This window comes from Bacillus rossius (genome assembly GCF_032445375.1).
Source record: "Bacillus rossius redtenbacheri isolate Brsri chromosome 4 unlocalized genomic scaffold, Brsri_v3 Brsri_v3_scf4_2, whole genome shotgun sequence".
In the NCBI taxonomy this organism is placed as follows: domain Eukaryota; kingdom Metazoa; phylum Arthropoda; class Insecta; order Phasmatodea; family Bacillidae; genus Bacillus; species Bacillus rossius.
The window spans coordinates 8,411,481-8,424,010 of NW_026962011.1; the positions used below are offsets into that span (position 1 = coordinate 8,411,481).

The 12,530-nt window shown below is 45.8% G+C and overlaps 1 protein-coding gene across 1 annotated transcript; it reads left to right on the plus strand.

Moving 5' to 3' along the window:
* The first annotated feature begins 346 nt into the window (after window positions 1–346).
* On the plus strand, window positions 347–10,065 carry LOC134542297 (uncharacterized). Its single transcript, XM_063386446.1, has 7 exons — window positions 347–401; window positions 1,708–1,809; window positions 1,912–1,993; window positions 2,453–4,497; window positions 5,011–5,168; window positions 6,096–6,337; window positions 10,013–10,065. Exons 4-7 carry the CDS (start codon window positions 2,461–2,463, stop codon window positions 10,063–10,065), a joined length of 2,490 nt encoding a protein of 829 aa, XP_063242516.1. The 5' UTR covers window positions 347–401; window positions 1,708–1,809; window positions 1,912–1,993; window positions 2,453–2,460.
* The last annotated feature ends 2,465 nt before the right edge of the window (window positions 10,066–12,530 follow it).

Genomic DNA, 12,530 nt, shown 5'->3' on the forward strand with positions numbered 1-12,530 from the left:
TATAAATTTTCAATAAGTTGGTAATTATTTCCTTTGGAGCATGGCGATTCACGTGGTGAATCTTCCAGCCGCCAGGAGCTGAGTGAATCTGATTGGCCAGTGGATGTCCCCACCGTGCCGTCGGCCCTAGGCGGGGATTGTCAGCCTCCCTCCTGATTCCCGCAACATTCGCTCCTCCCACATTTCCCTCATCCCTTCCCCTGAATGCAAAAAAATCGTCCTGACCATGCTGCAGTTTTCGCAGGGCCTGATTGGCTAGTGCCTGTGACCAAGGGGGGAATTTACCTATAAAATGGCGTGTGAGACGTCGGGGGCTTCACTTTTGGTCTTGCCGCCGTCACCGCATGTTCCTGTTTGAGCTTCGTTGCATCTCTTTCCGTCTCTACAACTCCAGCAGCTTGGTAAGTACAACTTCTCCGTAAATTTTAACTTTGAAAATTTTGACGTAAATTTTAACTTTAAAATTTTTTCCGAACGTTTTCAACTTTGAAATTTTTTCGTAAATTTTAACTTTGAAATTTTTTCCGAACGTTTTCAACTTTGAAAATTTTCCGTAAATTTTAACTTTGAAATTTTTCCGAACGTTTTTAACTTTGAAATTTTTCCGAACGTTTTCAACTTTGTAAATTTTTCCGAACGTTTTCAACTTTGAAAATTTTTCGGAATGTTTTCAACTTTGAAATTTTTTTGAACTGTAATTTTTTTTAATCTTTTACATTGCGGTTTCGCGTGTGTGTACGCCTTCGCTACGTCCTTCACTCAGTCAGCAAGCCTAACAGCTGACCACTGGGTGAAGGCCGCTGCTGAGCCAGCTAGTACGTGACGTGGTGATAACACCCGAGCGAGCGCGCACGGCTGACGCGGCGCCCGCCGGCTCCCCGGCCAGCCGGCCGGCAGAGAGAGAGAGTAGAAATAATAATAAAAAAGAAGCAAGGCGTACGCACGAGGCATAGTAACCGTCTGTTTTCCAAAAAAAAATAAGTTTCAGAAATTAATACAATTTCCGTCTCTTACTTTTCGAGTATATTTTTTCACGTCCAAGATTGGTACTGCCTAGATTACGTGTGCGAGTGGAATTGTTTTAGATGTTACGTCTGCGTTAGGTTCAGTATTAATATTTTACAGTCGTGATTATTACAATTTTTTTGTCTAGTCGAAATTATTAGAGCCATCAGTTGCAGTATATTACATCTTGAAATAATATTTTTGTTTCGCCTGGCATACATGTTAGTTATTATTCATGCATGAACGACTTAGCTTGCGACAAGATGGAAGCCGTGCACACCCGTGTCCTACCGACGGGGGGCAGCGCGCGCAGAGCGTGCCCTCCCCCCTCCCTGCTTTATCCCTTCACCCGTGGTGCACGGAGCGATGTTTCCGCCGCGCCGTGCGGCTTACGTCTGGCTAGTTACCGCGCACCGCCGCATGGAGCGCTCAAGTCGTCCTGCCTGCCCCCTCGCCTGGCCCAAAAAAAAAACCGATGCACGCGCACTTGCTATCATAATCAAATAGAAAAATAAATTTGTTTCATAATCAAATAGAAAAAAATATTTTGTTTCATAAAAAAAATAGAAATTTTTTTATACTTAATAAAATACAGAATATCTAATCACAACTAAATACAGAAATATATTTTCACATAAATAAAAAAACGAGTAAATTACTATTGTAGTACATTTCGTAAAAAAAATATTGTATGTGTTGCAGGTATTCAGTGCTTCTCCTTGCGTCGAGCTACTTCCCAGTGTGATCCGCTTGGAGAACGCCTGTCTGCCCTCTGGAGTCCTGCACCGTTCCTCTTCGATTCCGGTCAGTACATAAAACATAAAATTTTGACGTCAGTGTCTTTGCGCTGTCTTGAAAAAAAAAATTTCGAGTGCTAAGCCAGGTGGTCTCTTTTCTGTGTTACAGGTTCCTGTGTGCTGTGCGGCGTTCCAGCCCTCCTCGTTGTGCGTGCGTGCAGTACACACAGAGTCGTTCCTGTGTTCTTCTGGTGAGTTGAATTTAATTTTTTTTCATGCGTGTGTAGTTGTTTCTGTGTGCGTGTAGCTGTCTTTATGCAAGTGTATTTTGTTTGTGTGCATGTGTTTATGTGCGCGCATGTGTTTGCGCGCGCGCGCGCGTGAGTGTGTGTGTGTGTGTGTGTGTGTGTGCCCGTGTGTGTGTGTGTGTGTGCATTTATGCTTGAAATTGTGTGTGCACGTTGGTGTGTATGTGTGTGTGTGTTTTTGTGCGCACATGTGTTTGCGCGCGTGTGTGTGTGTGGTTGTATTTATGCACGTGTGTGTGTGTGCGCTCGTGGTTGTATTTATGCACGTTTATTTGTGTGTGTGTGTGTGTGTGCATTTATGCTTGAAATTGTGTGTGCACGTTGGTGTGTGTTTGTATGTGTGTATGTGTGTGTGATAATTATTATGTTCTAGTTGCTATAATTTTTCCGTTGGTGTTACAGACTACATCATGAAGAGGACCGCGTCTGGTGTTCCCGTGGCAGCCGGCCAGCCCTCGACCTCGGGAGCCTGCCAGCCGGCCTCCGGAGCCCTCCAGCCCTCGACATCGGGGCCAGCACAGGTATGTGCACCAACACCACCAGGGCTTGGGTGTGCTTTCTGTGGCAAATTTTTTACTGCTACTCGTAATGCCAGACGGCACGAGAAAGTGTGTGCAGGTAATCCTGGCCGCACTGTTAACAACCAGTGCCATACTTGCGGCGTGACAATAAGCCGCAAGGACAGTTTGGCCCGACATATGCGAACGTGTGAGGGCACCGTCGAGCACAGCACAGGCTTGAGGTGCATTCACTGCGGGCAGCAATTTGAACATAGCCACCATGCCAGACGCCACGAAAAGAGCCAGTGCCAATTCAATCCCGGCCGCATTTCATTTACATGCGTACAGTGCCAGGGAGAATTTACGCGTAAAGATACGCTGTTTGTGCACAGCAAGACGTGCAAGGGCCTGGCTCCTAAGAGGCAGCGCGTAGACGCGACCTCTGGCCTGCAACAGCCCGGCCCCAGCACTCGTCCGCAATACGTGGCGAGTGTGCCCGACCAGGCTCGAGTAGACTTGGAGGCGCAAGCGCCTGACCAGGCTCAGGTAGACTTGGAGGCAGGCGGTACTGGGTTCGGGTTCGTTGAGGCGGAGACTGCGTTCCGCAGAAATTTAAAGACGTATGTTGCAGAAAATAATGGTGCGACAAAAGATATTTGTACTTACATGGTCCAAATGAAGAATAACCTCGTGAATCAGATAACCAAAGAAGTCAATGAAAATGGCCCAGTAAAATTTAATATCTGGCTCGAGTGCGACTATGCAAAGCCTGCTCCCTTCGATGAAGGTGTCGACAAGAGAGCATTCAAGACAAAAAATATTCCCATATATGAGGTAAGCGAAATCGAGGAAGCAATTGATGACAGTATCCTGAAAATATGCAAGGAGGAGGAGGACTACGTCAGCAAGGGATCCGGGTGGACTCTGTCTGTTGTGAAGCGAATCCAGCTCCGCTTCAACAAGCTTGTCCCTCTTCGAGTCTCCTCCTACATTGACCTGCCTGCCGCCATCAAGAACCGTGAAGCGTGCATAAACCCCAAGAACCTGGAAGATAACGAGTGCTTCACGTGGGCCATACTGGCGCGGTACGTGGAGGGGGAGAATCCGCGGCGAGTTGACAAGCGGTACCACGACTTGGAAAATAAATTTGATTTTTCAGGACTCGAGTTCCCTACCCCCCTCCACCAAATCAAAGTATTCGAACGGAACAATCTCGATGTTTCCGTCAACGTCTACAGCATTGACGAAGACAACAAGATCGCGCCGGTGCGTGTGGGGAAGGAGGAAAAACGTAATCATTTCGACCTCCTCATGCTGACGAGCGAAAACAACTCTCATTTCAGCTATATAAAAAATTTCTCAAGACTCGTCCGGCCTCAGATCACATCCCATGACCACAAAATCCATGTCTGCAAGAGATGCTTCACCTATTATCATGATTTGCCACGTGAATCAGGACTGTCAGGGCAGCAGTGTCTCGACGCGCACAGAAAATTCTGCAAAACCCATGCTCCCGTGCGCGTCGAGATGCCGAAGCCAGACAAGAACGGCCAGCCCCCAGTCCTGGAGTTTAAAAACTATCACCACATGTCGAAGATGCCCATTGTTGCATACGCAGACTTTGAGGCCATGCTCGTGCCCGTACAGACATGCCAGCAGGACCCCCAGCAGTCAAGCACTCATGCGTACCAAAAACACGAGGCATACAGCTATTGTATCTATGTAAAAGTCGACAATAGCGTGATCCCAGCCACGCTCACTTCCTCGCTGCCACAAGAGCCGATTCTGTACAGGGGTCCCGATGCTGAGACAAAATTCGTGGAGACCATTGTTGACATTGGTAAAAAGGTTAAGGACATATACGAGACAAGCCTGCCAATGACGACGCTGACGGCACAGGAGTATGCCAGCTTCGCCGCAGCCCATCAGTGCTGCTACTGCAATGCGGTATTTACCATGGGTAATTACAAGGTCCGAGACCACGACCACTTCAGTGGGAAGTACCTTGGCGCCGCCTGCAACAGCTGCAATCTTCTGCGCAGGAGGCCCAAGAAACTCGTGGTTTACTTCCACAATCTGGCCTATGATGAGAAGTTCATCATCAAGAAACTGGGCTACGACAATAAAGAAATATTCATCATCCCCCACACGCAGGAAAAAATGATTACCTTCTCGAAAAGTCTGGGCAACAAATTCTCCGTACAGTTTGTCGATAGTTTCAGGTTCATGGCTCACAGTTTGGCGTCCCTTGCCTCGTACCTGCCAGCCGACCAATTCACGGACACCATGAAATTTTTTACTCGTGACGAAATGGCCCTCGTCACGAGAAAAGGTGTTTTCCCCTACGATTATGTTTCCAGCTGGGAGAAACTGGACGAGCCACAACTGCCACCACAAGATAACTTTTATAATATATTGAATGACTCGCACATAACTAATGATGATTACGAACATGCAAAGGCAGTGTGGGAAACATTCGGCTGCGTGACCCTGGGCGACTACAGCGACGTCTACCTCAAGACAGACGTGCTGCTGTTGACTGACGTGTTTGAAAACTTTCGTCGGCTGTACCTGCAGACGTACGGCCTTGACTGCAGCCATTACGTCAGCGCACCAGGGTTCGCGTTCGACGCAATGTTGAGGCAGACGGGGGTACGACTTGAGTTGATGATAGATTACGATATGTACATGTTTGTCGAAGCTGGGATCAGGGGTGGGGTCGCGCAAGTGATAAAGAGACACTGCAAGGCGAACAACATCTGCCTGCCCCATACCTACGATCCCAGCCAACCATCAACTCATGTTACGTACCTGGACGCCAACAATCTGTATGGGTGGGCCATGTCGTTGCCTCTTCCAGTCAGCGGCTTCAAGTGGGTGGGCGCTGATATCGACGTGATGTCGATACCTGACGAGGGGCAGACGGGCTACATCCTTGAAGTTGATGTGGAGTATCCGTCTGCCCTCCACGAGGACCACAAAGATCTACCGTTCCTGCCCGTCAGCCAGTGCCCGCCCGGATCGCGTCAAACTAAATTAATCACAACACTGGAATCCAAAGAAAATTATATAATTCATTTTAGAAACCTGAAACAGGCCATCCAGCACGGACTGAGACTGAAGAAGGTGCACAGAGTCCTTGAATTCAAGCAGCCTGCCTGGATGGAGCCATTTATTACGAAAAATACGTTGAAACGACAGGCAGCTACAAACGACTTTGAAAAAGAATTCTTCAAGCTTGCCAACAACTCTTCTTTTGGAAAACTCTGTGAGAACAAATTTCGTCGGCAGCGTATGGAACTTGTCTGTAGTGAAGGCAGGCTACGTAAAGTTGTGGCAAAGCCAGCGTTCCAGGACCGCACCATCCTTGATGAGTCTCTGACGCTGGTGAGACTACAACAAGAAACCATCTTTCTTGACCGCCCAATATATGCGGGGTTCGCGGTCCTGGACTTGTCCAAGACGTTAATGTATGGGTTCCATTACGACATAATGAAAGAAAAATATAAGGATGACATCACGCTGGCGTACATGGACACGGACAGCTTCATATACGAGATCAAGACGCGCGACTTCTACCAGGACCTTGCCGACGACGCTGCGCTCCTGGACGAGTTTGACACCAGCAGCTATCCCATTGACCACCCCTGCTACTCACCTACGAACAAGAAGGTAGTAGGCAAGTTCAAAGACGAGTGCAGTGGAGTGGCAATGGAGGAGTTCGTCGGCCTAAGGGCAAAGCTGTACACCTACAAATACAATAGTAATATCACAAAAAGGGCCAAAGGTATACAGAAATGCGTGGTGAGAAATAAAATATCGTTTGAAGATTTTCTCGAGGTCCTGGAGAAGCACACGGAGAAGCGCGCAAACGTCCGGTCCATACGTTCACATAATATGGTCTTGTATACAGAATGCTCAAATAAATTAGCACTAAAATGGCACGACGATAAACGCATAATATGCGACGATGGAATTCATACATTACCGTACGGATATATGGCCTGAATAGAAATATATACATACGCGAAAGAAAGAGAATGCTATAAAGACTGAATGGTTTTTAATGAATTTTTTTCTCCACATAAAAAACCTTATAACATGAAATGTTGAAACTTGCGTCTGTGCTCGTACGTTTCGCACAGGATTCTCTGTCGGGGTCCCAGGCTGCTGTGGGAGCCAAGAAAATGACCTTGACGGGAATCTGAACCGGAATGTGCGAGCACAGAGCCGGTGTTTGCCACTTGCTAGCCACTCATGTACCTGTTGATGATGTTGTACATAGCCTTCACCGTTGGATTTTTCATCGTTGGTTTCCTGAGTCCGCTCGTTGTAATTGTGTTGCACCCACACTGTTTCGTGGTGCTCTTTTTTTTTAAATTTTTTTGCACCTAGACTTTTTGGTTTTCTGGTGCTATTTTTCCTTGTTTTGTTCATGCACCCACACACACTGTTTCGTGGTGCTATCTTTTTCATTGATTTTTTTTTGCTCCTACATTTTTATGGTTTTCTGGTGCTTTTTTACCTTAATTTTTTGCACCCACGCTGTTTCGTGGTGCGTTTTGTTTTGTTCATGCACCCACAATATTCGTGGTGCTTATTTGGTTGGATGGTTGGGATGGAAGTGGTGGTGTTTTGCATCCTCGTTGTTTGCGATGCTACGTTTTTTTGGTTGGTTGGTTGGGTTGGAAGTGGTGGTGTTTTGCATCCTCGTTGATTTGTGGTGCTGCATTTTTTTTGGTTGGTTGGTTGGGATGGAAGTGGTGGTTTTATGCACCTACGTTGTTTTGTGGTGCTACGTTTTTTCTTGGTTGGTTGGTTGGGATGGAAGTGGTGGTGTTTTGCATCCTCGTTGTTTTGTGGTGCTACATTTTTTGGTTGGTTGGTTGGGATGGAAGTGGTGGTGTTTTGCATCCTCGTTGTTTTGTGGTGCTACGTTTTTTGGTTGGTTGGTTGGGATGGAAGTGGTGGTTTTCTGCACCTACGATGTTTTTGTGGTGCTGTGCTCTCTTGGTTGGTTGGTTGGGATGGAAGTGGTGGTGTTTTGCATCCTCGTTGTTTTGTGATGCTGCGCTTTTTGGTTGGTTGGTTGGGATGGCTGTGGTGGTTTTATTCACCTACGATGTTTTTGTGATGCTGCGCTTTTTGGTTGGTTGGTTGGGATGGAAGTGGCGGTGTTTTGCATCCTCGTTGTTTTGTGGTGCTACGTTTTTTGGTTGGTTGGTTGGGTTGGAAGTGGTGGTTTTATGCACCTACGTTGATTTGTGGTGCTGCGCTCTCTTGGTTGGTTGGTTGGGATGGCTGTGGTGGTTTTATGCACCTACGATGTTTTTGTGGTGCAAGCATTTTCTTGGTTGGTTGGTTGGGATGGCAGTGGTGGTGTTTTGCATCCTCGTTGTTTTGTGGTGCTACGTTTTTTTGTTGGTTGGTTGGGTTGGAAGTGGTGGTTTTATGCACCTGCGTTGATTTGTGGTGCAAGCATTTTCTTGGTTGGTTGGTTGGGATGGAAGTGGTGGTTTTCTGCATCCTCGTTGTTTGCGATGCTACGTTTTTTTGGTTGGTTGGTTAGGATGGAGTGGTGGTGTTTTGCATCCTCGTTGTTTGCGATGCTACGTTTTTTTGGTTGGTTGGTTTCATGCACCTATGTTGATTTTGGTGCAATACATTTTTTTTTTACACTGATGTGTTTTTTTACACCAATGCGTTTTACACTGATGCGTTTTTTTACACCAATGCGTTTTACACTGATGCGTTTTTTACACCGATGCGTTTTTTTTTTACACCGATGAGTTTTTTTATGCATCGATGGGCTCCTTACGCCGATGGTGTCAAGACGATGGGCTCCTAACATCGATGGTGTCCTAATGATGGGGTCACTACGGTGGGCTCCTATCATCGATGGGGTCATGACGTTAAGCTCCTTACATCGATGGGGTCATGTCGATGGTGTCAACGCTGGACTGTTACGTCACTGGGTTCCGCAGTCGTTGGCATGCAAGATTTCGGCGTTGTGTGTCAACGCTGGACTGTTACGTCGCTGGTTTCCACAGTCGTTGGCATGCAAGATTTCGGCGTTGATACATCGTTGTTACTGGTCAATTTCAGCGTTTGTATGTGACATATGATAGTTTAAGCACGTGCTTTGTGTCAATATGGTAGATCTTTCTGGTAGGCTTGCATCGTTGTAATGGGCCACGGCTAAATAGAGACGTTGTTCATAAGTACTTGACTACATATGTGACGTATATTGCATATGGAGGCAAGGGGCTTGTGCGTGACCAGCCTGTTTAGCGGTGTCGGTCTCAAGCCCGTTCCGAACACAGAGAGCTGCGATGCAAGCTTTTTGTTTAAAATGACTCATATTCTGTTTAAGTATTTAGCAGGTGTGCAGTTGCTGGGATGGAGAGAGAGATTCAGCGTGAGGAGGAGAGAGAGAGCTGGTGAGATGGAGAGAGAGAGACGGCGGGACGAGAATGGTCTGCTGGGAAGAGAGAGAGAGAGACCTGCGAATCTACACTCTCACACATGTCAAATAAAATATGGATATATATTTAATTGTATATGTTAACGAAAATATATCTGTAAAATTTTTGAACTTTGAGTTTTATTTCTATACTACTAATACCCTTGTTTTTTAAATTGCTTATTTTTTTATATAATTTATGCTTTAAATTACATTGCTGAAAATAATGTTAAAATGATTATTATATTTTAATTTTTTTTTTCGAAAGAGTATAATAAATATACTTTACAAAAAAATACAATGAAATAAAGGTGAAAAGAATAAAACAAATACATTGGTAATAATTTTTTTTATTTACATAATTTCATCAGTCGATGACATTGGAAACATTTTCAATTACAAAAAGGAGTAAAAAAAATTAAACATCACTGTAGTAATAAGGATGCTCATAGAGCCACAGTTTCAGTAACTGGCTATTACAATGTGCACAGTGGAAACCATTATAGAATTTATCACACTTTTCAATTTGGTTTCCGTACATTTTTAACAGTGTTTTGAAGCCAGGACAGTTGCCTTGTTTACGTAGGTCAATTACATTGCCACTGCACAAATCACTCACAATACGTTTCTGTTCATTACCACGGACGTAAACAACGTCGTCTTCCGGCTCGACGAGATCACGTAGCACGGATGTAAGTTGTTCATAGTCCACATCACCTTCATTCCACGAGAGTCCGTTCACTTCATAGGTCAGACGTCGGTTCTCGCGTTGAGAGAATCTGTCTAGCTTAGTCCAGTCACACGGTGGTTTAAAGATGTATTCGCTAGTCCTGGTTTCTTCACCGCCAATGACGGACGTCACGGACAGTTGCTTCACTACAGGCCCCTTTTGGGACGTAAGACACTGGACGTTGACAAGAAAGAGTGTCATATTGTCATTACTCACAGTTACGCATACGACGAGGCTGGAGTGACGTGGCTAAGATGCTGGCTCTGCAGAATTCCTGGAGTGGTACCTAGATGCCGACTGTGGCACGGCGCTCAGGATCTAGGCTGCCGCCGCCGCGCATCTCGCCGCTTCTTGCACCATGACTTCATGTGCGGTGTGTCGGGGACGCTGGAGCTTCCTCTGTCGCACTCGGTGCATGGTAGACAGTCTTGGATGTCTGGGTCTAGCTGTAGGTACACCGGCAGGAACTCGTAGACGTATCTTATCTCGTGAGGGACGTAGACAAGGAGAAACTCCTTTGGTAGATAAGGTAACTCCGTCTCCTTATCCAGTGCCGCAAGCGTGCGCACTTTACCATATGCTATGATGGCTGACAAGATCTTTGCTCCGCTCGCACAACAAGCAAACATCGTCTTTCCTTCAGGATAGGAGCGACTGCAAAACTGACGGCTCCCGGGTCCTGCGGCCGGTATTTATACTTTAAAAGGTAGAATAGGGGTGAGGAGGAGGGTAGGGGTGGGAATGACGGTAAGGTGAGGGAGGGAAGGGAAAAAACTAGAGTAGTGGTGGGGGAGGGTGGCTATTACGATAAAAAATAATAATAAATAAAAAAAGGGGTGGTGGGGGAGGGGTTGGTCGTCGTGTGCGAGAAAAATAATTTTTTTAGGAAGGTGGAGGGGGTGGAGGGGGGGGGGTGTAAGTTCGTATATGCATTGGTAAAAGTGGTGGGGGTCAGTCTGCTAGCACCCACCACGGGGGAAGGATCGGTCGCCATTTTTATTTTTTTTGCCCTCGCCAGGTTCGAACCGAGGACTCCAAACTCCGTGGCGTAAATGTTTGTTTTTTAAATATTTTTTATTAAAATTTTCTTAAATGAATTTTTTATATTTTTTAAAAAAATTTTCATTAAAATCGGATAATAAATAAAAAAGTTAAAGATGGCGACCATAACGGAAATTGCAACGGTGACGTCATCATTCAAAATGGCGGAAAACACATCGCCGGAATTTTCGAGAACACAATGACGTCATCCTAAATGGCGGATCCAAGATGGCGGATCCAAAATGGCCGCCGGGGTCAAGGTCAAGGTCAAAGGTCAAGGTCACAACCATCCAAGATGGCCGCCGTGACGTCACAATCCAATATTGCGGCCACCGGCTCCAGCTCCACACCCAGAACCCAGTTTCCGGACCGTCATTCCTATACTACTTCCACCTCTTCTTGACAGAGTTTCTGGATACCATTTTTAACAGTTTGCTTCACATCGTTAGAACTGTAAATTACTGCAGCCGAAGTCTTGAATGCACACTTCTTCACTTTGTAATCGAACGGATATGGCTTTCCATATATACAGTCCAACCACAAGGTATATTCCAAAGGTCCGTTTTTTGCTACATCATCAGTAAGCTGATTGATTATCTTCTGTCTGATATCGTCAAGAAAATTACAAATGTCCTTCGACTCACCGAACGTATTTAGATAATAGTAGTCTTTCAACGTTCCACGAAATGCAGACTGCGCCAAGTAGAAGCCATTATCGTTCACTTGTAATGCTCCGAACACAGTCTTAGGTTTAGTTCCATGTTCAGACGTCATAACAATCGGTTGATGGGCATCTGTTTTTTTGGTTAAATGATTTCGTGTCTCCAATCTAAAACGAGGATTCGAAATGTCGGCAGGTATTTCAGCAGTAGGAGCACAGACTCCACCTTTACATTTTTTCGCATGATGTCGCAAACTGTCAATTCGAGTAAACCATTTAAGGCACTCATCACATCGAAACTTCATGCGAGAAGGATTCTTCGTGCATTTGCTCCGCTCATGTCTTCGTGCATCATGGGAAAATGCGAACGACGTATCACAGTAGCAGCAAGGATACCGTGGTGATGAAGACGATCCTTCCAGACCCGATCCAGATACAGGCGTTGCAACAGTAGTACCATTTCCAGGCATTCTCTTATGCACATCGATGCATCGTTGTTGCGACGAAACCTTTACTTTCTGCCGCACAGCAGGACCTTTGCATGCCTTCATGTGCTTTTTCATATTATCTTTTCTGGCAAACTGCTTATGACATTTCTCACAAACAAACATTTTACGATATAGGTTCTTGACACATTCGCTCCTCTCGTGTCGCCGAGCATTGCTGTTGTTTGAGAAAATCTTGTCACAGTAACAGCACCGATGTTCGATAGTTGTCAAATCAGCATCCATTGAAGTCTCCATCGAGGTCGTATCGTCGATCGTCGTGGTTTCCTGCACATCCAGCTCAGTAGTCATTAAGCTATCTTCTGCTGGTGGTATCACATCTGTTGAAATCTCCTCCAATGTTGACGTCGTCGTCGTTGCCAACGAGATCTGCTCCACCATTGTCGTCGCTGACGTCAAGTTTCCCGTAGACGATGGTACAACGTCCATCGAGTTCGGCGTTAAAGTCGGTAAAGATGCCATCGAGTTCTCAAGAACAGGTAATTACGCGACTTATGCACCAGATGAAGAAATCTAGGTGATCCTTACACCGTCGACGACAGTAACAAACTGAGCGACCTGTTGTCTAGAACTTGCTTA

Bases quoted from the DNA above. Each gene is read 5' to 3' on its own strand.
- LOC134542297 (XM_063386446.1), top strand. From the start codon at position 2,461: ATGAAGAGGACCGCGTCTGGTGTTCCCGTGGCAGCCGGCCAGCCCTCG. The intron at 4,498-5,010 runs GTATTTACCATG...GAACATGCAAAG, and splicing joins AGTGCTGCTACTGCAATGCG to GCAGTGTGGGAAACATTCGG. The intron at 5,169-6,095 runs GTTCGCGTTCGA...GGACACGGACAG, and splicing joins CATTACGTCAGCGCACCAGG to CTTCATATACGAGATCAAGA.